Raw genomic sequence first — 25,569 nt, 5'->3', positions numbered from 1 at the left:
GGTGGAAATTCCTTTGGGTTTGGCATTAATGACAAGTAACTCACCACTCTTGTCTACCCACCCTACTGTGGATCCTTGCTTCAAACAGCAAGTCTGTGACATAATTTGGCCTTTGCTTGGCATGAATAATCCTTTTACTGCTAAATTCAACTCCATTCTTCACGTATTAGCTCGCCCATGACAATTAATGTAACACTACCTGGTTCCAGGGCTGGAAACAAAGGCCTTGTTGGGCCGTAAGGTGGTCAACTAGACGTGGTGTATAGGTTCATGCCTATATATATATATATATATATATATATATATATTTGTGTGTGTGTGTGTGTGTGCGTGTGTGTGCGCGCGTGTGCTGTGTTGGGTCTTTGTTGCTGCGCGTGGGCCTTCTCTAGTTGCGGCGAGCGGGGGCTACTCTTCGCTGCAGTGCGCGGGCTTCTCGTTGCAGTGGCTTCTCTTGTTGTGGAGCACGGGTTGTAGGCACGTGCGCTTCAGTAGTTGTGGCACGTGGGCTCAGTAGTTACGGCTCGCGGGCTCTAGAGCGCAGGCTCAGTAGTTGTGGTGCACGGGCTTAGTGGCTCTGTGGCGTGTGGGATCTTCCCGGACCAGGGCTGGAACCCGTGTCCCCTGCATTGGCAGGCGGATTCTTAACCACTGCGCCACCAGGGAAGCCCCGTGCCCACATTTTTTTTAATGCACAATTATTTTAATTGCAGTGCTATTTATAATTTTTAAAAGGTGAAGATAAAGCAAAATTTCTAAGCATAGGTGAATGTTCAATCTCATTACAGTCACACAGCTCTTACAATGACATGTTCATGCCAATTTAAAAAAGATTATTATTAACATGAAAACACAAAATGAAAAAAATTATTGAAGACACTCTGGGAAAACACTGTTTTATTACATTCTCTCCTTAGGATGAATTCCCAGGCATGGAATTATTAAGTGAAAGCTGAAGAGCTTTATGGCTCTTGTTACATTGTACTGAGTGGAGTTTCATAAATCAACATTTTCATTGAGATGGTATTTCTCAGCTTGCCTCCAAGGTTCATGGTTTAACCCAGGAAAATACGTGTCTGGGGCACAGCTCCTGCAAGGGCAGAAATGGCAGCTCAAGTCCGGCTGCTGGCCTTACTCGAATCCTGTCACCCCTCTGCCCAGATCCCCGGCTGGCCTCTCCTCTGTCTCACGGTGAAACCACAGCCTGTCCCTGGCTCCCAGGGTCTGACCTCATCTCCTCCCGCGCTGCCCCGCTCCCCCAGTTCCTGAACACCCTGTGTGCGCCATGGGGGCTGGACTCTGGCGCGCTCCTCGGCCCGGCACCGTTACCCAGCTATCCACGTGGCCGGCTCCTCCCGCGCCCCAACCATCCTATTTAAAGTCGCACCCCCTGCCCGTCTCCACCGCTGCCCCTCCACCTTCTCAGCTCGGCTGTTTGCCCTAACACACACCACCGCCTGACGGACGTGCCGGGCACACGCGACTTGTCTACATCTTTGTTTCGAACGTAAGCTCCGAGGGCAGTCTCCCTGCTGCGCTGCTGCGTATTCAGTGCTAGCAGAGCATCGGGCACAGGAGCGAGTGCGTGCATGGTGGTCACAACCGGGGAGGCTCAAAGCCTGGGGATGCGCAGTGAATGCCGAGGGAGAATGCCTGGGATCTGAGGAGACAGAGCTCAGAGGGCAGGAGCAGGCGGACGGATCCGCGTATCTCCCTTCCCTGTGATCGGCTTTGACCCGTAGAGCAAGGCAGAGGCTGATAGATACTGGTATCAAGTTCAAGCACATTTGATCCTTTGGGTCCCCCTGCTCTTGTTCCCCCTCCCACCTGGCCAGCCTCCCAACAGGGTTGACTCTGGGCTCTGAAGAACACATTTTTGGAAGCCACATATGAAAACAGGACAGAGAAGTAGAGGCGTCTCCTTGAAGCATTTTCTCTGGAGGCAGTGGTGTGTGTGTGTGTGTGTGTGTGTGTGTGTGTGTGTGTGTATCTGTATGTGTCTGTGTGTGTCTCTGTGTGTGCCTGTGTGTGTGTCTTTGTGTGTCTCTGTCTGTATGTGTGTGTCTTTGTGTGTGTGTGTCTCTGTGTCTGTGTGTGTCTGTGTGTGTGTCTTTGTGTGTCTCTGTGTCTGTGCCTGTATGTGTCTGTGTGTCTCTGTGTCTGTGTCTCTCTGTGTGTATGTGTCTGTGTGTCTATCTTTGTGTGTCTCTGTGTGTCTGTATGTGTGTGCCTTTGTGTGTCTGTGTGTCTCTGTGTCTGTGTGTGTGTCTTTGTGTGTCTCTGTGCCTCTGTATGTGTCTGTGTGTGTACATATCATAGAAGTGTGCTGCCCACTGTTGTTGGGCGCTCCATCTCGAGCATGAGAATCTTTGTGAAGCCACAATAATCAACAACAACATCTGCTGTAATGTGTATTACTTGCTCAGGGAGTAAGTTCTGGGTTAAGTTAATTTTCAAGGGAGTTTTTGTCTTGCACATGGGTTTATGCAGTTCTTGTGGCGAGGCAGTGCCACGCAGAGGAACAAGCACACACTTTGAGACTAGACAGATATGTGTTCGACTTCCTCAGCCACTTAGGACCTGTGTGATCAAAAAATTTCCTCATCTGGCTGAGACCTGGTTTTCCCAGCTATATTCTCTTTGCATCTCAATTTATTTATCCATAAAATGGCCGCAAAATGAAGTGTTTGCTTCGAAGGTGTTATCTTGAAGATTAAATGATGTAAAAGGGCCTAGAGGACACCTGGCACATAGTAGGTGCTCAATAAGTTAGGGTTTCCCAGCCTCAGTGACGATAAGCATCATCCGGGACTGGCTCTGGCTGCTGCCAAAAACATTAGTTTCCCTTCCCCTGTCCTCTTTTTGTACTTTATTCCCTCCAACTTTTTATTTTAGAAAATCTCAAACCTCAGAGAAGAATAATATAATGAACACTACATACCCTTCACTAATATTCAGCAAAGTGCATTTTACCTTATTTGCACGTATTCTTTCTCTCTCCACATACACGTGCACACACGAACAGTTTTACTGACGACCCACGTGAAAGTAAACTGCAGGCCTTGTGATCTTCATCCCTAGGGCTGCCACAGTGTGTACTCCTGCCCGACCAAACACCACCTTCACATCCAAGAAGTTTTACGTGGATTCAGTTGTGTCATCTTAAGTACAGGCCATGTTCAAATTTTCCCTCTGCCCAAATGTTCTTGATCATTCTTATTTATTTACTCATTTATTTATTTTAATTAAAAAAAGTTTTTTAAACATAGGTCCTTGTTGGTTATCCATTTTAAACATAGCAGTGTGTACATGTCAATCCCAGACTCCCAATCTATCCCTTCCCCCACCCGTCCCCCTGGTGACCATAAATTCATTCTCTAAGTCTCTGTTTCTGTTTTGTAAATAAGTTCATTTGTATCATCTTTTTTGTTAAGATTCTGCATATAAGCGAGATCATTGATCACTCTTTTTTTGAGGGTCACTGTCGCTGAGTCTATTACGGGAACGTGTTATTTGGAACCAAGTCTGAGTCGCGGGCCCTTCTCTTTCTGATCTGCTGGAGGTAGACCTTGTTGTCTGTCCCTAGAGATGCCTGGAGATGGCTGAAGACAGTTACCCCTCCAGATTCTCCCTCCTCCAACCCGGTCACCATCCTGATCCTCTGGGCTCTTTCCTGGTGGCCAATTGACTAAATACGACGTGTCATTCCCAGAACTGGAGACCGAGGGGTCCAGCTTGGGTCTGACCCCTGGACAGGGGCTTGTGGCCTCCCTCTCAGGGGCAGCTGTACATCTTCAAATGCAGCCTCCGCTCACACTGTCATACTGAGCATGGGTAAACTAAACAGCACTGCACTTTCTCATCAACAGCCAAGCACCCCATCCAGTCCTTGGGCAATTAATGTCATTGATTGGAATCAATGTGGAGAGAGAGACTGGAGCTAATATATGCTGAGACCATGTGACACGCCAGGCCCTGGGGAGATGGACTTGGGAAAGACACAGGCCGGCCTCTAGGGGAAGCCGACAGTAGAATCCTAGTGCCACCAAGTGTTAGCTGGACACGAAACCTCTCTGAGTCTCAACGTTCTCATTTCTAGAAGGGGACAACATTCCAACTCCCTAGGTCTGCTGTGAAGATTTAATAAGACACCATGTGTGAAGGTACTCAGTACAGCGTCTGGCACATAGTAGACTTCTGATTTGGGTGTTGAAGAATAAATGGAATTTGGGGGTAACGAAAATGTTCTGGCAATGGTTGCACAACACTCTGTACTAAATACCACTGAATTTCACACTTCTTTTATGAATTAAAAAGTTTATGAGCCATAGAAAAAAAATTGATTCCTTAAAATCAATTCTCATTACGTTCCCTGTAAAACAGTTAGCTTACAGAAACTTTCTTTCTCATGAACAGAAAATCACCATGCTTTTGGTCCAAGATATGTTGGGGTTTTTTCCTTTCTTCTTCAGATGACAGACAGATGGATGTAGCTGAATCTATGAACACGTGTACTTGCCCCAAACGTGCAACATAAATACAGAAGCGACGAACAGTAGACCCATAACCAATACTGGAACAGGGCCAACTTTGAGCCACGGTGAATCCTCTGTTTAGAATCGCCACATCCCCCCAGGGCCGGCTGAGGTTGTGCGGCCTGCGCTCCTTGTTCCGCAGCGGGCGTTCTTCCTCTGCCAGACCGTGGATCTCGCCACCCCGGCGGCGGCCACTGCTTCGCTGGGAAAGCGCCCTGAGGAGCCCACGTTAGTGCCACTGGGGGTCGGACCGGGCACGCAGAAGACAGGAGGGCGGCAGGAAGCTGAAGTGGACGGCGGGGAAGCGGTGCAGCCCGGCGGCCGGAGAGACCGATGCCGGTTCACACTTTAAAATGATTAAAACAGTGACTTTTGTTAAGTGAATTTTACCGCAATAAAAAAACGAGAGTAAATGAGGATTTTCCAGGCAGAAAAGGTGGATGGGAGGGATGCAAAGCACATCTGAGGCACAATAATAATTTTCTGAGAGTTACTGATACAGGGCAGCCAGCGTCAAGGGCAGAGCCTGTAGGCACTCCACTAGAGACTCTCTCGTCCAGGGTGACTTTCAATGGGCTTTATGACCTAAGTCATATTTCACGTTATTAGGCATCAAGATAACCCGAAAGGTTTTGTCGAACACTCTGCTAAGCTCAAGCCCAAGGTAAAGTCAGCCCGAGGAGAGTTGGAAGAAGTTGTATTCAAGTTGAGAGATGGAGCCGCACGAATCAGCGCAGTGGGTCCCAACACTTTCTGCCTCCTGGGGGAGGTTTAAAGAAATACCTGTAAAAGTGCAATCCTGTAAAACAAAACAAAACAAACATGAAATCCTGTAGAAGTGCACATGCCTGAATATTTTATCTTAAGCTCCTCAGCCAAGGTTGAGGACCCGTGTACCAGCAGGCGGATGTCCTGCACTCCCTGTCCTCTTAGGGGTCCAGGCACCCCCAGAGCCAAAGTCCCACAGACCAACCGACCTCTAAAGGGCTCGGCTCTTCTTTTTAGAGGGCTGTGCGAAGCGACGTGAGTAGAAATGGAATAAGGCCCGAGAAAGCACAGACGTGTTAACAAAGCTGACTTTTTAAAACCAGTTTATTGTATTTTTACAATAATAAAAATAAATTAGTCATACACAAAAACAGTTGTCATTTTTGCTGAAGAGAAAACAGATTATTTACTCATATAATTCGCCTCCGCCTCTTTAAGCAATAATTGACACCGTTCGGGTGACTTGGGGTGGATGGGGTATTCTGTGGGTTCTTTGCTCCTGGCTGTGCAGTTGAAAACCCAGAGCTCCCACTCAGCAGTGTCCAGCGGGGGCCCTGGAGGCGTGGTCAGAGCAGTGAATGCATCACCTCCCTTACAGCCCTCCCTGCCCTTGCCAGGGGACCCTGCCTCTGTCACAGCTGTAAGCCAGCCTCCCGAACAACTTCCTGCTGGTGATTCTAAGGAATGAGGCAAGACAAAGAGAAGAGATGAAGAAGACCCTCCTAATTCCTTCTTCAAGTGTTTGAGGATGAGGAGATGGCAGATTACATGAGCAAATACGATATTCAAGGTGGAAAGGTGGCAATCCAGAGAGACCTGTTTCAGGTATAATCCGAGGGTAAAAACCCCTGAATGAGTCGAAAAGCAGAGTAATTTATATTCAATCTTAAAACCCAGGAATTTGGCTAATCAGTATACTAAATTGTAACTATGGACTTGGAATAAGACATCACGTGCAGCAACTTTCCGGGAAGCTGGGTTAGTAGGATCAAATAATTTTACACAAATGTGGATCGAATATGTAAATAAATACCTATTAGGTCCCTTTAAAATTAACATATTCTAAATAATAGAACTATTTTGGTGTAGTGACTCATTCTGCCGGTAGAGTTCAGAATACACATTTCCTATAAACATCTTGTATTTACAAAGGACAAAATAATAAGTTATAACAAAGTATATCCTTCCGTCAAACTGAATGGTGGGGATCTGGGGGTCAAGGCAGGTGGAAATTATGTAACAGAATGGCTTTCCTCTCACTGAGGCAAGGGGCTCAACGTCTGGAAGATGCTAAGAAAGCTGGCTAGAGAATCCCACCCTGTGGGGGTCACTTTTCCTCAGCACAATGGCAGTCTCCCACTGTTACCCACTGAATAGAAAGAACCAGGAGTGTGGTTGAGAGGGGAGAGAATGACGTAGCTCCAGCAAAGGCGCAAGAAAGCAAAGTGAGTTGAGAAAGTGAGATGGTATTCAAAGGGTGGTAGTCTAGCCGAGGTTCTGCCCCCATCAAGGTGTGTGACCCTGGGCAGGGAACTAGCCATCGGGACAATTGGTTTCTCATCTATGAAGCAGGACCAGACAGGGCAGCTCTGACCAACTGGCTAGTGGTTCTCCGAGGTATGAGGCCACATTCAGCCCTGGAGTGGGGTGCAACACTGGGTTCAAAACGGTAGAAATGGGAAGTACATGTGCCGTGTACTTGCCATCCCAGACCAGGTGAATCACTTGAAGCTGTTCTACTTACAGAGTCACCAAAGCCCAGATTGGAGAGAATCTTAAAAGTCCTGTTGCCCCAGCTGGGTGCTCGAATCCCCCCTTCAGCATCCATGACAAATGGCCGTTAAGCCTCTGCTGAGACCTCCAGGGACGGGTCAGTCACCACCAACCACAGAGCGCTCTACCTTCTGAAGGCTCTCCCTTGTAGAAAGGTGGTTCTTCTGCAAGAAGTAAAATGTGTCTCCCTGCAGCTTTTACCTTCTGGTCCTAGGATGGCTCTCCTCCGGGCTAAACATTCTCATGAAGTCCTTTCCACTGCTTCTCAGAGTCTGCGCCCCTCATCAGGATTGGGCGTGCTCATCTGAATGTTATACGTTACCAATATTCTTTTTAAAGTTTCCAATAATCACAAATACGGTTCACCAACGTTTTCTCCTTATGTAGCCTAAATGTCGTGTGTGGTGTGTGTGTGTGTGTGTGTGTGTGTGTGTGTGTGTGTGTTTGGGGGTAGTTCCATCCCACTTTCTTGACTCACATTGAGCTTCATCCACTGAAACTCTTGCATCTCCCCCACCTTGTACTTGTATAGTATTTTTTAAAATCCAAAGATGGGACTTTATGTTTCTTCCTGGTGAATTTTGAAGATCCCAGGTTTCCTTCTAGTCTCCCAGACATTTTTGGTACTAGAACATGTCATTCAAGCGTTACCTCTCCAGCTTTTTGGCATCCACCAATTTCATCAGGAAGGTGTCTAATTTCCCATCTAAGCCACGTAAAAAGTGTTTCATATGGCAGGATCAAATGTTGGCCTCCACCTGCCAGGCTGACAGAGGTTCCTTCAGGTTTGACTATTCAGCCTGTTTCAAGGGAAGTCATGTTTCTTTTTACCACTTATATTTGTGTCTTTGACATTAGAAAGCAGATATTCAAATTCTAAAGTGGCTGTATTAAAGAAAAAGAGAGCCACTGGTTTAGTAAGTTACTAGCAGCATCTGGGTTTCTCTCCCTGCCACACAGCTTGACAAAAAGAAATGAAGCCAGTGTCCCTCATTTTCATCCCTCTGGAAGGTCATTCTTTTTAAAGGAAAGAGTGTTGAATGCTAAACACTTTGAGGGTGAGTAAATGATACACACCCCAAGAGCCCTGGGCCACAGAAGTAAGGCAACGGGACAGATGGGGACAGTTCTGAGTGCTTCTGTCACACTGCAGCTCCTCTAGGGCGGGGACTGGCCCTGCTCATCTGGCTTCCCCACCAGCTCCCAAGCAGGGGGCACTGTACACGCCTTTAATGAACTGTACTGACGCCATCTAGTGGCCGGGTTTACAAGCTTTTTTTTTTTTTTTAAATGCCCTATTTCTTATGCTGCTCCTTTTCTAAGGGGAGAAAGGCGAGTCCACGTGAGGATGGGAAGGATGGGCTGCACTGACTGGCCTTTGCCTAGGCTGCAAGGAGCACACTTTCTGTTTCTAATAAGTGATAGTAAAAAAAGCAAACTATTTCTGTTTGCAGTTTTGTTGATTTTTTTTGTGAGAAAAACACAGAACAGCTTTAATTTATCTAATTTCAAAATTCAGAGCAGGGACTGACGCAATCTGGTACACAGAAAAAAAAAAGCTGTATTAAAATGTAAATTTCAGTTCTGCATCATGGCCAGTTAAGGGACGAGGCAGAGGACTGAGAAGGAGATGGTGGGTCACGGGAAGGAGAGGGTGAGATAAAGGGGACAAGAAAATGAGAAAGAGGCATCTCTGGAGGGGGAAAGGAACATTGTCACTGCAAATACTAAAGGACATTATCATGTGTGTTGTGCTAAGAACAAAGGCATTTAGACGTTGATATAAGAAACAAGGAGATTAGTAAAAATTGGATTTCCAAGTCAAGCTGATAAAACCTCTCATCTAGCGATTTATAAGCTTTCCAGACGTAAATGAATTCCAAGATTAACTCAACTATTTGTTGCAAGAGAAAAATGACCCCTACTTTCAGTACTTCTTTCCCCTGAAGACATGGGGTTATTTGCTCCTACCCAATTCCACAACTGGCAGGATGGCCGTTCTCATGAGAGGACCACTGTCCCTTTAAAGAACTTTTAGGTAACGTTTAGGAGCCACAGGACACAGCTGGATGTCAAAGAGACAAAGCCGTCACTGCCCCAGCCCAGTCGTGAGAAGTCTGAGTTGGAAAGACCCAGGATGCTCACCTCCCACTTGGTGGAGAAATCCCTTTTAGGCTGGAGAGCTCACTCATTAGGACACCATACCTCTGTTGCGCTGGGCAGCCTGGATGGCTAGAAGGTTTTCCCGCAATCTGAGCTGAAATCAGCCTTTCTGCTCTTCCACCCATTGATCTTGCTCTGTCCCCCAGCAGGTAAAGAAAGCTTCCTCCAAAGAATCCTTCAAATGACTGGCTTGTACAGCAACATCTGAGAGCAGTTGCATAAAGGAAACCCTCCCTTGGGACAAGAAGCAAAGGCAAGTGGCGAGAGGGAAAGAGTGGGTGCTGGATGGAAACCAGCTATATGCTTGGCCTCTCTGGTCTGTTTTTGCTTGGTGGGCACAGGAATCTGGGCCTCTGTCCTGCTGCTTATAGCATGAGTTGCGTAAGGATCAGGAGAGATAGGGTGCTTTCTGAAAGCTCAAGGGTAGTGGGAACCCAACGGAGTGTGTAAGACTGAGCTGGTGATACTGCTTCCAAAATCTGCAAATCATCATCAAATTAGCAGATTTTTGGGTTAAAGGGCTCACGGGAGAAACTCAGTTGCTATGAATTTCAAAGCAAATGCTTGCTTTGAAAGGGAAATACGTCCAGGACCATAGTACTAAATAAGATAAATTTTCTATACGCTTCCAATTATTTTTCTTAGTGGGTGTAAGAATATATATATATATACGTCCCCCCTTCTTTATCCTCACTGATTTTTCAGATAGCTCATCTTTCATATGCACTGCATTCCCCTTCCAGCCAGAGGCCTCGGGAACTACAGAGTTATGTGAAGTGAATCAGGGAAGACCCTGCCGCTGCGGCCATCGTGGAGGAGTTCACAGCCCCTTTTCCCAGGCTGGCTGCATTAATATAGATCTTAGTGTGCACATCTGGGAGGGGGGTTATGGGTTGTGAGTCATGGGGGAAGGAGGGAGGCAAAGTCACAGAGAGACATCTGCAAATCAAACCAGAAAGACCCAAGGGAGACTCTTTCTAATATAAACATAGGGCTTTTGCTGGGATAGGTTGGTTAGACTTTGCACTGGGCGATGTGTGGGGAAGGACCCAGGAGAGATGGCTGAGGAAGGGGTGAGAGCCCAGGGGACAGAGCTGTGTGCTCTGGAAATCTGCTCTGGGAGACAAAAGGCCAAAGGGTCCACGATGTAGGATTCCATGGGCGGCATGTACCACTGGGGAGAGGAATCAGAATTTCAGGCAATCACCTTGCTACCCCAATGGCTTTCTTACCTCATGGCATAGTCCCATTAAGGATGGGGTTTAAGAAACTGTGCAGAGTCCTGTCACCAGGACCTGTGACTTTGTGGGGGAAGGGATAAAAGAAACAGACTCCTGAAACAACTGAACGCAGGAGATAAAGACTTGACTTTTGGCCCGAGGAAAGAATTCAAAGGTCTGGGCTTTGTTTGCTGAATGGGAAACTTCTCAGCCTCTAGGTCTGAAATGAAGCCACATCCTGCAGACCTAAGCCTTCTGGACAGGCCTCGGGGTGAGGGCTTTGTGGTCAGACGACTGGGGTCAGGACTCAGCTCTGTCACTGAATGGGTCAATTACCTGATAACGTGGCAGGTAGGTTACCTAAGTTTAGTCTCAGTTTCCTTGTCAGTAAAATGGGGACAACGATTCATTCCCTGACTCCCATTCTGGGGCGCTGTGCTCACAGCCGCTAATGAGCTAATATCTCTGAATACACCTGCAAAACAATAAAGCTCTAAACTGGCATGAGATACTTGTGTCACAAGGCTGGAAAAGAGCCTAATGTCTTTGAGAGTAAAAAATAGGCACAGCCGGGCTGAGGTAACAGAGGGATGCAGGCATCCTAGCAAGGCTTAGGGGGGGGGGGCTCTGGGGTGGGGGGACTGTCTCCTCTGATTCTCCAAGGGGCGGCGCTGGTATTAGAAAGGCCAGCAGCACTGGGGCTAGGCAGTGCCCAGACAGGGCCTGACTGCTGACTTAGAAAGTGCCAGGACGGGGGTCGGCCGAGAGCTGCAGGCAATCCCCACCGCTCGGTCTGCAGAGAGCGCAGGCGCCAGGTTTCTGAAGGAGGGGTCGGCAGTTCACGGTGATGTTCAAAGGACACCCGTGGTCTCGCTCCTGGGCACCGTGTGTACACTTTATGAAGGCGGGGTGCTGACTAAGTTGGCTGGCAGCTCCACAGGCCAGGGAGCCCCCAGGAGGGGCAGCAGTCAGCCAGCCCCACTGCTCACAGACTCCCTGACCTGCCCACGGCTGCGGAGCGGGGTGTTATCTGCTCCCCAGGAAGCCCGAGTGCCTGTTGGCCACGCGCGTGCAGGAGACGCAGCAGGCGGTCTTGTAGTAGTTGTAGACGCAGAGCCTGGCCTGGACCACCACGTTGCAGTTGTAGTATCTGTCCTTGCAGTTTTCGTCTGTAGCAGAGGAGAACAGAAAAGACTCTCTGAGCACGAGGGGCAGCCTGGACTCAGGGAAGGAGAAAGGGCGGTGGGTGTGGCTCTTCACCCCGGTCCTGCTGTTTATTATTGATGGGAGGTGTGAGTGTGGGCTCAGAGCTTATATTTTTTTCTTCTTCTTTAAACACGCAGTTGAAATCTATCTACTTTGGCCATAAGGATGCTGGAACCAAATCTCTGAGTGCATTGCCATTTTAATCAATTCCCATGTAAGTGTATCTGTTGACGGGTGGCTTGGATCGCCCATCTGTGCTATCAACAGGCACCTTAAACTATGAAATATACACCAAAAGGATGCTGACCCCCTTCAACTCCATGACTAGGCACGAGGTCACAGAGAGACCTGGATGAACCTGGCATTTTCATACCAGAGAACAGGACGGAGCTTAAGAAAGATGAATATTTTACTCCAAGATAGGACTCCCTACTTACCAACTTCAGGGACGCAGTCCTGAGGGTTACAAGATTCTTTCTCTTCTGGTTTCAACTGAGGGTCACAGAGATTACTTAGGGTCATCTCATCAGACAGACAGCGCACTTCCCGGACGCGGAAGCCGCCCTGGCAGCTCTTGGAACACTGTCCGGGGCAAAGGAAGAAAGTTAGATTTCTTGATAGCCCATTAGCTCAGCACACGGGAGAACACAGATATTGGAAAATTTCAGACATCTACCAAAGGAGACAGAGTATTACACTCCCCTGCACCTAACAACCAGCTTCAACACGCACCCACTCATGGCTAGCCACGTCTCGTCTGTACCCACCCAGGTCCATTATTTTGAAGCAAATCTAGATATCATATCACTTCTTCCATAATATTTCCATCTGCAGCTCTAAAAAACAAAGACTCTTAAAAAATTACCACGATACCATTATTACACCTAGAAATCAACAATAGTTCCTTATCTTCCAAGATATATTCAGTGTTCCTAATTCCATTTACCTTGCGAACCTCAATTTTTTTAATAGAGTTTTTTTTTTTGGGGAGGGAATCAGGATCCACATCAGGTCTGTATATTGCAGCTGGCTGACATGCCTTTTACGACTCTTAATCCATGGGTTCCCCTCCCCTGTGTTTTTTTCCCCCTTGTACTTTATTTGTTGGAGGAACTGAGTCATTTGTCCTGTAGAGTTTCCCATAGTCAGGATTTTGCTGACTGCATCCCCATGGTACAGTTTGACATGTTCCTCTGTCTTCTGCATTTCCTGTAAATTGGAAGTTGGATCCAGAAGAGGCCTTAACAGGTGCAGGTTTGATTTTTTTGTGGTGGGACTACTTCACAGGATGTGTATGGCTGTCTCTCTTTGGAGGGGGTCAGCAGCCACTGTTGAGCAGATCCATTAGTTCATTTGGGGTTGAAAAATGGTGATAATATCCTAACACCTCTTCCTCTTTTATAAGCTGAGAATCTAAAGAATCCCCACCCCTTCCTCACATATATTTACTCTCTGGTTACCCAGTGGTATGGCTTGTTTAGGAGAGACAGGGTAAATGCTGGACTATTTTCTTTTATTTATCAGTTTTCAGAATAATGAGTTGGTTCCCCTAACATCCTCCAATGGTGGAACCTCTAATTAGTTTTTTTTTTTATCATTACAAACTTATTATAGATGGATGGATTTAAACATATGTGATGTATTTCATTAAATCCATGGTAGTTATTATTTCTGCTGATGCTCACTGATGCCCCATCAATGGCTATCAGGAGCCCAAAAGTTGGTTCTTGAGCCCTTGGGACATGAACTCGTCTTTGAGAACCTCCTTGCTACCTGGTATGAAAAGACATCCCGATCTAATTTATACCTATAACAGTCACAGACCTGGAATCAGCCATTTCTCTAAGAATTCTTGGTTCCTTTTAGTGGGGAGTGGTATTTTGAAACCGTATTCTGGCTCATAGGCATGCCATTTGCTACTGAGTTGGTCATTGTTTCCAGGCTCTTTCAGTGGATAAAACAGGGAAAAAATTTTTTTTAAGATAAATTAATTTGTGAGTTCATACTGATATTTCTAAGTCAAATTCAGGACAACAGGATTTTCACTTAAATCTCTTTTACTTTTGGTCTGTATCTTCTTTCTCCTAAGTTGAGAATCCTATTTTTCAAGGATACTGGGGATAATAGAGCTATACTATCATACTAGCATGTTTACTGTTACATATATTATCACAGTACCATAAAGTAGATTATTCATTTACTTTATCACCCATTATACACCCAACCATCTCAGAACACAGGACAACAGCTATCACTAAAAATGTGATTATTGCAAACAATACAAACACTTCTCTGCAGTCCTTTTTGTCCTTAGGGATGGACAGTCAAATTACTGTGGTTTACAGCCACATGCGAGAGTGCTGATGCCACCAACTGCATACATATTTAGGTTAATTTGTTTCATTGCATTTTCCATTTTTAGGGATTTCTTTTTTAAAAAGAATAATTTTGTTAAAAATTTTTTTTTTATTTTTTGGCTGCATTGGGTCTTCGTTGCTGTGCGTGGGCTTTCTTTAGTTGTGGCGAGCAGGGGCTACTCTTCGTTGCGGCGCCCGGGCTTCTCATTGCGGTGGCTTCTCTTGCTGCAGAGCACGGGCTCTAGGCGCGTGGGCTTCAGTAGTTGTGGCACGCGGGCTCTAGAGCGCAGGCTCAGTAGTTATGGCGCACGGGCTTAGTTGCTCCGCGGCATGTGGAATCTTCCCGGACCAGGGCTCGAACCCGTGTGCCCTGCATTGGCAGGCGGATTCTTAACCACTGCGCCACCAGGGAAGTCCCTGTTTTATAATTATATAAAATATTTACTTAGTTCCAAACTCAAATTTATAAAACAAGGTAAATTAAAAAATGTCTTGCTTCCATCATCTTTGCTACTCTAGTAACTATATATTTCATATTACTTTCAGTTCACTTATTTATTTTTAAATTTACATGCAGAAAAATTCATTTGTTGTGGTGCACAGTTCTGAGTTTTGACAAATTCAGAGAGTCATGTATCTCCCACTGCAAACAAGACAGAACTTTCATCACACACAACAAATCCTCCTGTGTCGTCCCTTTGTAGTGAGAGTCACCCTGCCCCATCCTCTGGCAATCACTGATCTGGTCTCTGTGCCTATAGTTTTTCCTTTTACAGAATGTTATGCAAATGTAATCATACAACATACAGTTTTGGGGGGTCTTTCTTTCATTTAGCAAAATGCATCTGAAGTTCCTCCAAGTCATGGGAGGTATCAGTTCATTCGTTCTTGTTGCTGAGTGGTACCCCATTGTTTGGACGCACTGCATTTTGTTTATCCACTGACCTGCTGAGGGACGTCTGGGTTGTTCCCAGGCAAGGCAGGTGTCTTTGGAGTTGGTGGCCTTTGACGTGGCCTGGTGAGTTTGGCCCTTTCTAGACTCTCTAAGCAGAATGGCAGAAGAAAATAGTGATCTGTTCCTGCTTTCTCAAGGGCCTTGGCCAATATCAAAATAATAAAATGGTATTTCCCAGAAGTTGGCAAAACATCTTTGAAATTCAACACCTCCTTTATTCCAATTTGCATCCGAGGTGTGGTTTACCACATACCCAAATGGCTGTCATACACTGTCTGAAAACAGAATTCTCAGCTTTTATTCACATATTTTATAAGAAAATCCCTTTGATCACCTTTGAATGATTTTGAGGAAGGATCTGGCCTCTACTCTGGACTGACCTACAGCCACTGCTTGACGATCTTCCCTGACAAAAAGCAGAACGAACCCTGGTCCCCTTGTGTCCAAGTCATATGAAATGGTCATTGGGAATGATGACCTGAGGAATTTTTCTGTTTTAGGAAGTTTCTTAACAATAAACTCTTTCACTTGAAAAAAAAAGAATTTTATCACTGTTTCCATCCTTTTCCATTTCATTCCTTACTAACCTAGTTCTCTATTCACTCTGTCTCTCTTTAGCTCTGTCTTTCTTCATTTACCCTCCTTCCGTACAAAAAGGATTTGAGATGGCTTAAGAAATACAGAAGAGGGCCACAAGATAAAAAATAAGTGAGGAAACTGGGATAAAAAGAAGATAAAAGTAGGAAAGAGAAAGAGAAGCCAGAGGACATTAGCACCTATAAGTCACTTTGTATATTCTGATAAACTCTCGCTTAGAGATGGGCCACAGTTTTGGCTCTGAGTTTCCTAGTAGCCAATTCAAAGAGAAAAACAGGATCAGTCCCATAATCCATATTGTCTATAGGATTTTAAAAAAGTGTACAACACACACACACACACACACACACACACACACACACACACTGGTATGGAGGTCTGACAGAAATTCCTCCAGTGGGATTTATAACGAGATCACTTCATGATGTTGTATTCTCAACAGCATCCCTGAATCCTTTCAGACATCAATCCTCTGCAGCAGTATTTCTCAAAATGTTGGTTACACCTGTAGCCAACTCACCTAAGGAGCAAATTCCTTGGCCATGCTGGACCCAGAATCGGCCTTTTCAAACAGATCCCAGCTGATTCTCATGCACGCAAAAATTTGGGAGTCACTATTTTATGGCCTCTATAGTTTAGAAATCAAGATCGTCCCAGTCTCAGGCTCCCCACTCCCCGCCAAGCAGGCTGAGTCTAGGGCGCCCTGGCTGTGACCAAGTAGAGCTGATTGCTGCAGGGAATCTACTCAAGGGCTGAGCCCAGTGCCTGGTACCCAGCAGGTGGCCCAACAGTGAGGGGGGAGGGGGGAAGCATAATGACGTACTAACACAACCTCTACCAAAAGCACCGGGACTTACCATGCTCCATTCTGTGTTAAACCATTTGGCTCCGCAGGGTTTGAGGTGGCAGGATTGCTGGCTGGGGGGTCTCTCCAGGAAGGAACATTCATAGGGGTCCAGCACTTCAAAGGTGTCAGCATTCTTCCTAACACAAATCACCTCCCTCTGTTGGGTCCCGCTCCCACACTCGATGGAACACTGGAGAAAGAAGCAGAGAAAATTCGGTGTCACAGGATGGAAAGGGGACGAGAACTAGCATCCATTGAGCGATGTTTACCAGAGTTTACCATCATTGATTCAGTGAGGAAGAGCCCGAGGGTGCCCGGAAGACATTTCTGGAGGAAAAGTTGCACACAGATTCCAATTTTCCTAACACTTCTGTGTCTGGAATGGAGAGTGGGTGCCCTGAGTTCTCACAGCTTGAGGATGCTGGCTGCTGAGATCCTGGCACCCTCGGTGAAATGTGAGTGAGATGGTGTCCCGTAGGCTTTCCCACAGAACATACCAGCCAGTCAATTTGGTTCTGTCTGGTAGACTCTGACACCTCCCACTGTAAAACAATGAACTAACATTCTAGTTTATCTGCTGGTCTTTTAGGGGAGGGAACTGGGAATGAACTCATTTCCCAGAGTCTGCATGCCTCTGGATGAAGGGCTACATTAAAATTCTTTGGGACACACAAAGCTGAGAAGACCACAGACTTGGGACAATGTCCCCTGGTCAGCCCTCCGCTCCCAACAGGGCAGCCAGCAGGAAGCCTTTGTCCGCGGAGTCCGATCCTCTGGCTTCTTACTTGGAGCTGAAGCTCGCTGGGGTTGCGGCCACGAAGAAGCCAGTCAGATAATTACACGTCTTGGTTCATTGTGTTAGGTTATGGAAATACGATGCATGTAACCGCCTATAAGTTATTCTATTTAGTATCTATTACTTTGTAAAATGTTTTTTGTTCATGTTTGGTGTACTCTTAATACCTTTTGATTAAAAAATTTTACAAGCTGTGATCTATATACTTTTAAAGACTTTAAAGAAGCTATTGCCTTTATGAATAGCCTGTAAAAATGTCTACAGCTGAAACTCAATATTATCCTTGCTTCTGTATGCAGGCACATGGTGAAATAAAAACAGGGTGGAAAAACCCACGTCACTAGCCAGCAAAAGTACCCCAAATCCAAGCCAACAGACTATGGATTATTCACACACGGCATAATAAACATCTGCATCAGCAATTTCCACTTTGTGCCTTTTTTTTTGCCATCTTCACAGACATCCAGAAAACTACAAGGGCTTCTTAGTTTTGGGACTGTCTGCTCAGATGTTAGAGAGTAAATGTGATCCAGACACAGGGCCAGACAAGAAGGCTGCTCTTAATAGCTAAAGACTGTGAAAGAACCACCCCCCAACCCCCCGCAAGAACTAAGACAATCTAAGGGTGAAGTAAACCCAGAATTGACAGGGAAGGAAGAAAGCATCTGCTTGGTGGAATATCTTACGAATAAGAGTTGGGCTACTTTGTCTCCAGAGTAGAAAAAGACTCCCTAAGCCTGACAGGTCTCATTCTCTTGGGCTGGCTTCTCCACCAGCCTCAACAGGACCACTGCTAGCACCTGTGCTCACAACTTCCCAGGGAGTCTCTTCCCCTAAGTCCACATGAAAAGTCCCAGGAAAGGACTCCATTTGGCTCGGCTTGGGTCACATGTCCATCCTGGACTAATCACTGTGACCGGCCCAGTGGGGCGTTCAAGAGGCCAACTCTCATTCAAACCACGTGTCTGGAAGGAACATTTATTTTTATATCCTGAAGTCAGTTAATGTTTAAGACTTACTTTCAACAGATAAGCATGCTTTTATTTCATTTTCTTTGGGGATAATATCAAATTCCCAGGGCAGGGAGGTGCCAGCAGGCTCTGATAGTCTTATAAATTCAGAACCAAAACCCTGTCCACAATCAATCATGTCCTGACCCTTTGGATGACAGGCAATAAATTCCATGTTTCTAATCTTAGCAGAGATAAATGCTGCCTGCATCAGGATTCACGCGACTCTCAGTTCTCTGAGTAGGTCTGGAGTCAACAGGACGCCCACAGGTAAAAAAAACCTGAATCCTGCTCCCCTCTCTTCTTCCTCAGACATTGGTGGACATGTGAGTCGAACTGCACTGCTTATCTTCTCTGTGTGAAGGCTGTTATGATCCAGTATTACGATTTCACACAGGACTCTTCCCATTGCCTCAGTTTCCATGAATACTTGGTGTAATTAGTGTCCCATACACAGTCCACTTCTTTTTTTTTTTTTAATTATTATTTATTTATTTATTTATTTATTTATTTATTTATTTGGCTGTGTTGGGTCTTCGTTTCTGTGCGAGGGCTTCCTCTAGCTGCTGCAAGCGGGGGCCACTCTTCATCGCGGTGCGCGGGCCTCTCACCATCGCGGCCTCTCTTGTTGCGGAGCACAGGCTCCAGACGCGCAGGCTCAGTAGTTGTGGCTCACGGGCCTAGTTGCTCCGCGGCGTGTGGGATCTTCCCAGACCGGGGCTCGAACCCGTGTCCCCTGCATTAGCAGGCAGATTCTCAACCACTGCGCCACCAGGGAAGCCCCACAGTCCACTTCTGAATTATCTTTGGGGTTTAGATCCTAGTTGTTTTGCTACCAACAATGAGACAGAAACATTGGCAGAAAAAATAATAAACATGGAGAAAAGGGAACTAATATTTATTAAGTACTCCCCACGTCCGAAGCAATGACCCTTTTATATACAGTGTCTCATGAAAACCCAATAGCAACTCTAAAAAAGTTGGTATCATTATCCTCATATTTGGATGAGGAAACAGGCTCAGAGAGGTTAAATAAACTGCCCCAAGTCGGAGAACTAAGGTGACGCAGAACTGGGATCTGTTATCAAGTATGTTTACCTCTGATATCGACTTGGGTAGCATTGGAAGTACTTGAATTCTTTCTTTTCTGAATTTTTAAATATTTTACACTTTGTATTATAAAAATATTAAGGAAATTTGAGAAGAAAACATTTGCCCATGTTGTTTATATAAAAAACTGTACTTTGAAGCGGTTGAGATAGGGTTCATATACTTTCATATTCTGTTTTTCACTTGCCTTTTATATGTACTTTCCACATCTTCCTAATTATCATTGTTCTTGTTACGTATCTTAACGAGCTATGATATACCATAATATCCCTAACCATCCTGCTGTCATGAACATCTCTGTTGAAAAAACTTTTTTTTCTCCTGCTAATTATTTCCTTAAAATGAATCCCCAGCAGTGGGGTGACTGGGTGAAGGCAAATGAACATTTTTATGGTTCTTGACTTTTATTGCCAAATTGCTTTCCAAAGGGGTTGTGCTGATTTACAAGGACAAGGCAGTCCTTTTTTTTTTCAGGGTCTGTTTTTAAAGCTATTTAAAAGAAATAAAATTCTATATGGAGCCAGAGGTCCAAATAATGTGTAAATCATGACCATCAGCCAAAAAGTCTTTGGAGAACTAGCCAGCCCTGGGAGCCAAACACTAAATGGCCCAAGAACTCAAAATACTGATGGTAATCCTAATGGGGCAAAGAAGGAATGATTTTAGGGGGTTCATGTTCAATTTTGGAACCCTAAGGAAAAAATAGTTAATCAATTAAGTTACTTTATTGAGGCATTTGGTATTATTGGTTCTTTATAATGAACAAACTTAACTTTTTCTGTTTCTGCTTCGTTTCCCCAGCTTTGTTGAGATATAATTGACAAATAAAATTGTAATATATTGAAAGTATGCACACGATATGGTATACATGTACATTGTGAAAGGATTCTTACAGTCAAGTTAATACATCCATCACTTCGCATATTTACCTTTTTTGTGTGTACATGTGACAAGACTTAAGTTCTACTCTCTTAGTAAATTTCAGTACACAATACAGTATTATCTACTATAGTCACCATGTTAGTTATACATCAGATCCCCAGAACTTATTCATCTTATAACTGAAAGGTTGAACCCTTTACCAACCTCTTCCTATATCCCCCACCCCCAGCCCCTGGCAAACATCATTCTACTCTGTTTTCCTGAGTTTGACTTTTTTTTCAGATCTCACATATAAGTGATACCATGCAGTATTTGCCTTTCTGTGTCTGGCTTATTTCACTTAGCATAACGCCCTCCAAGTCCATCCACGTTGTTGCTAATGGCAGGATTTCCTTCCTTTTTAAAGGCCGAATAATATTCCATTGTAAACAAATGCCACATTTTCTTTATCCATTCATCTGTCGACAGACACTTAGATTATTTCCATACCTTGGCTATTGTGAATAATACTACGAACATGGCGGGGGCGTGGGCGGTGCAGATATCTCTCCCAGATAATGATTTTCTTTCCTTTGGATATATACCCAGAAGTGGGATTGCTGGATCATATCTATTTCTGCTTTTGACACTCAAATACAGACAAAACTGACTTTATTAGCAATAATAGCAGTAGAAGTTACAATTTACTGTGTGTTTATTGTATGTCAGACACTGCGCTACATACTTTGTACACATTACTTCATTTCTCCTAAAAATAACCTCATAATGTGCTTCATTATTGGCATTTTATAGACAAGGAAACCATGCTGGACCATGAGCTTCCTGAGGGCAGGGATATTTGTTTTGCTCAATGATGTATCCCAAGGGCTTAGAAGAGCACATAGTAGATGCTCAATAACTACTGGTTTGTTTTTTTTTTTGAGATATCACCAATATCTGTTAAAATGGCAAAAAAGAAACAAAAACAAAAACAACTCAGACAATACCATGATCTGATGATACAGAGGAACTAGAACTTTTAGACATTACTCACAGGAATACAAAAGGGTACAGCCACTCTGGAAGAGCTTGGAGCTCTGTATTAAATTAAAAAACCATTTACTACACAACTCAGCAATTCCACTCCTAGGCATTGACCCAGGTGAAATGAAAACTTATGCACCCATAAAAAATTGTACATGGGGGCTTCCCTGGTGGCGCAGTGGTTGAGAATCTGCCTGCTGAGGCAGGGGACACGGGTTCGAGCCCTGGTCTGGGAAGATCCCACATGCCGCGGAGCAACTGGGCCCGTGAGCCACTACTACTGAGCCTGCGCGTCTGGAGCCTGTGCTCCACAGCAGGAGAGGCCACGACGGTGAGAGGCCCGCGCACCGTGATGAGGAGTGGCCCCCGCTTGCCGCAGCTGGAGAAAGTCCTCGCACAGAAACGAAGACCCAACACAGCCAAAAATAAATAAATAAATAAATTAAAAAAAAAAAATAAAAAAACTGTACATGCAAGTTAAAATGGCTTTATTCAAAATCACCAAACACTGAAGTGTCCCTCAACTTGGGAATCAACAAGTGTAGTATACTCGTACAATGGAACACTACTCAGCCCCAAACAGAATGAACTATTGATATATGGAACAATATGAATAAATCTCAAATGCATGTGTATTACATATAAGCAAAAGGAAGCTGACTCAAAAGGCTACATACTGTTATATACAGTAATAAGAAATTTTGGAAAATGCAAAATTATGAGGACAGAAACAGATGAGTGGATGCCAGGTGCCAGGTTTGAAGGAAAAAGTTGACCACAAAGGCACAGGAGAATTTTGGTGGGCAGTGGAACTGTTCTATATCTTGATCGCGGTGGTAGTTACATGACAGTAATGTTTGTCAATAATGATAGAACTATATACTAGTTATGGGTTGAACTGTGTCCCCCAAGAGTTCATATGTTTAAATCCGAACCTCCGTACCTCAGCACCTGACCTTATTTGGAGAGAGGGTCTTACAAACTAATCAAGAATAACTACTGTTGACCGGATGAGGCTCCAAAAGCATAAGTAGCTTCTCCAGGGTCATGGGTAGCACGGCCGGGGTTCAAACCCACCCAGCACCCCCGGGATACACCGAGCCCTATTCCCTGACCCAGAAACAGGTCAGGGGACGGACAGACACACCCGGTTCTGGCCACTCACCTGACTCCAGCTGCCCGCAAACCACTCCACCTCGCCCGTGCAGGGCCCGTTGTCACACGGGGTGGCCTCCACTGGCCGGTTGTTCCCGCAGCCCTCCAGGGGCAGGCTGCTGACGTGGCTGGTCATGCACACCACAGAGCGTGTCCGCACTCCAGCCCCACACTCTGCCGAGCACTGTGGGACAGCAAGGGGCGCCTTAGCGGGGAGGCCTCCCTGCAGGTTCTGAAGCCACTCTCAAAGGATGCGAACGACACCGCGTTTCCCCACCACCTCTTTCCCCTGGAAACCTCTGACCACTTCTCAGGCACGCTTTCCTCCATTACGGGATATCAGTATGGCACCCTGTCCTAGATTTTCAGGGACGGTCTCCTTTCCAAATAGCCTGTCCCACGGCTGTGATTAATACACTTACACTTGTCAGACTACTGTTTTGGCTTTCGATTTCCAAAATCTATTCAGCAGCAGAATAGTGAGAGCGCGAAAACTCGGGCACACCATCTGCCTGCTAGTAGCTGAGTCTGGACTGGTCTGGGAAAGGAGGGCTGACGTTTGTCACAAGACATTGCTGCCTGATACTAGGGCAGATTGTTCCAGTCCCCGAGGGCCACAGCTATGGGAGTAGTGGGAGGTGGCCTGATATAAAGGGAGAGCTGGGCCTGGGAACTGGACACGTCAGTGTTAGTATCCCTGCTATCTGTGTGACCCATGCTCACCTGGACAGCAGGTACAGGGGCACATTCCTGGCAGGATGACTCAGAGTCTGCACTGTAACAAGGTTTCCAGGGATTCGTAGGCACATTACAGTTTGGAAGCACCCTGAGGGATTCTGCTAAGGGAAATGGTGCAGACCTGGCCTAATTGGGAGGGAGGCACTAAGGACAGAGGCAGTCACTTATGTCTCCATCCCAGTTAAACTTCCAAGGTCTTCTGAAGAATCCAGAAACCCAGAAACTGTTCGTCTGATGAGCAGTCCAGCTGCCCTGGTCAGAATATGCCTACTGCCAGCCAATCAACAGCTTCCACAAGAAAAGGCAGGCAAAACCCATTATCTCCTTCCCCGCTCGCTCCTCCACCCCAACGTACATCCTCGAATTTTGCTTAGTATTTTTCCCTAACATTTTTAAAAAATTGTGGTAAAATACGCATAACATAAAATTTACCATATTAATCATTTTTTAAGAGTACAAGTCAGGGGCATTAAGTACATTCACATTGTTGTGTGACAGTCACCACCATCCAACTCCAGAATCCCTCTCTCTTCTGATATAACTCTTATTTTTGTCTTTGATAGATGAATTCAATTTCTTAATGGCTTCCCTAGTACACAGGTTAACTGGTGGGCTAATGATGAACTATATCCGCCTTTGAGTTCATCCTTGACACCTGACACCAGGGACATTAAGGCGGCTGGGCTACTGGGGAGGGGAATGGTGGGATTGGTTTTGAGTTTGTAAGAAGCAGGGAAGGGGGCCTGCCATTTGCTGAGTGCCTGTTCTATGCCAGGCATGCCCAAGATGTAGGAAAGGTGTGATGTAATCCCTCGTTTTATTTAGAATTTCATTATTTAATATTCGTGTGACGTGCTAAGGAATTTCATTAGCAGAATATCATTATTTAATATTCGTGCTAAGGAGAATTAAATGAATTCTTTCATACCCACGTCTCGATCTTGGAGGCCCTCAGTCTTCATAGAAGGATACCTACAGTAGTTCACCTCTGGGTTTTTCCCCAAAGTCAGAAATCACCTTTGGGATTCCAAGCTAGCCATTCGTCTCTGTGTGGTTTGGGGGCACCTCGTGATGCACGGCTCCTGCCCATCAGCCCAGCAGACTTGGTCCCACCCGCCCGCCGTCCGGCACGCTCACCCTCTCGCTCCACTCCGTCAGGAACCAGCTCTTGGCGCAGGGTCCCATGTCGCAGTTCTCAATGTCGTTGGGCCGGAGCTTCATGTTGCATTCCTCGTCATCGACCACGTCCCCGATGTTGCTCACACACTTCACGTCGCGGGTCCTCTGCCCCACTCCGCAGGGCACCGAGCACTAAAACACAGCAAGCGCACGTCAGCGCACCGGGCAGTGCCAGCTCCGAGGGCCCCTCTGGTCAGGGTGCCCTCGTCCTCGTTACCCGCCACCCGAGCAGAGGACGGGGTGGGGCGAGACCCCTGGGTTGCTGGGTCCTCTCTCAAGCAGGATCCCAGCCTGAAAACATCACACGCCTTCTAAGATCTGCTTGGATGTCTTGCCTACTTTGATCCTCTGGGCCCCAGTTTTGCCATCTGTAAAATGGGAGACTCACGATTCGGAGAAGGAGTTGGCTCTAGCAGCCTTTGCCAGCCTTCACTCCACCGTGACACAGGAGAGAGAGAACACCTGTGTGCACACGGCTCCCATGGGCTCACCCTGAAAGTTGGCCCTTAAGTCTATCAGGATGATAGGATGGCCCTATCAGCACATCTTATGTTTTGCAGAATAGTCCTTCCAGAACCCCATAGGATGGGTCCTCCTGGAGAACCCAGGGTTCTCCCGCGTCAGGTCTTGGAGCGGGGAGGCAGGAGGGTGGTGGTAGGTCTTGGAGGGGGAGCTCCAGAGCAGGCTGGCCTGCTGCGTACCGAGGTCCAGTCCGTCCGGATCTGCCACTCGCTGCAGATCTTGAGCTGGCAGGTGCTGGTGGTCTCGGGCTTCTCCAGGTGCTGGCAGCGGTAGGGCTGCACCGTCAGGCTGCGGTTGGCATACACCTGGCGACACAGAACCTGGCGGTGCTGCATGCCCAGGCCACAGGTTTTGCTGCACTCAGACCACTCTCCGATGTCCCAGCTAGCTCAGGAACGAGAGATCGAGAGGGACCGGTCACTTCAGTCAACAGGAAGAGAGCATCTTACACAGAAGCTGGCCAAGCCAATTTACACAGAAGCATCAGAATTGTTATGGGTGATCCCCAGCCCAGAGCAGTGCCTGGCAGTCTGCCTAAGGCCGCCTGACTCCATAAAGAATGCGGCTCTGTTCCATATTCTCTTTACTAGCGATTAGGGCCCAGATTCCGTAAAATTATAGAAAACCAAGAAGGTACAAAAGATTTTTATCTAGTCAGAAAAATAACTCCAAACATGAGTTTTATTACCCTGTAGAACATTAACCCACTTTGGAACTAACTCAGAAATCTTCTTCT

The 25,569-nt window shown here is 46.1% G+C and overlaps 1 protein-coding gene across 2 annotated transcripts in view; it reads right to left on the bottom strand.

Moving 5' to 3' along the window:
* Nucleotides 1–5,606: 5,606 nt before the first annotated feature.
* The window catches only part of THSD4 (thrombospondin type 1 domain containing 4), a 559,732-nt gene continuing 539,769 nt past the window's right edge, over nt 5,607–25,569 (bottom strand). For both annotated transcript variants that reach the window (XM_068554826.1, XM_068554831.1), the window contains 6 exons: nt 25,013–25,217; nt 24,270–24,443; nt 22,405–22,578; nt 16,429–16,608; nt 12,100–12,244; nt 5,607–11,625 (listed from right to left, as the gene is read on the bottom strand). In XM_068554826.1, the coding sequence (XP_068410927.1) occupies nt 11,483–11,625; nt 12,100–12,244; nt 16,429–16,608; nt 22,405–22,578; nt 24,270–24,443; nt 25,013–25,217 (1,021 nt within the window). In that variant the 3' untranslated portion in view covers nt 5,607–11,482. The remainder of the gene's footprint in view (nt 11,626–12,099; nt 12,245–16,428; nt 16,609–22,404; nt 22,579–24,269; nt 24,444–25,012; nt 25,218–25,569) is intronic.

The sequence above is a fragment of the Eschrichtius robustus genome, chromosome 1 (assembly GCF_028021215.1).
Source record: "Eschrichtius robustus isolate mEscRob2 chromosome 1, mEscRob2.pri, whole genome shotgun sequence".
NCBI lineage: Eukaryota > Metazoa > Chordata > Mammalia > Artiodactyla > Eschrichtiidae > Eschrichtius > Eschrichtius robustus.
Note: the sequence above shows the minus strand (reverse complement) of the source record. Positions and strands in the feature narration are given on the sequence as shown.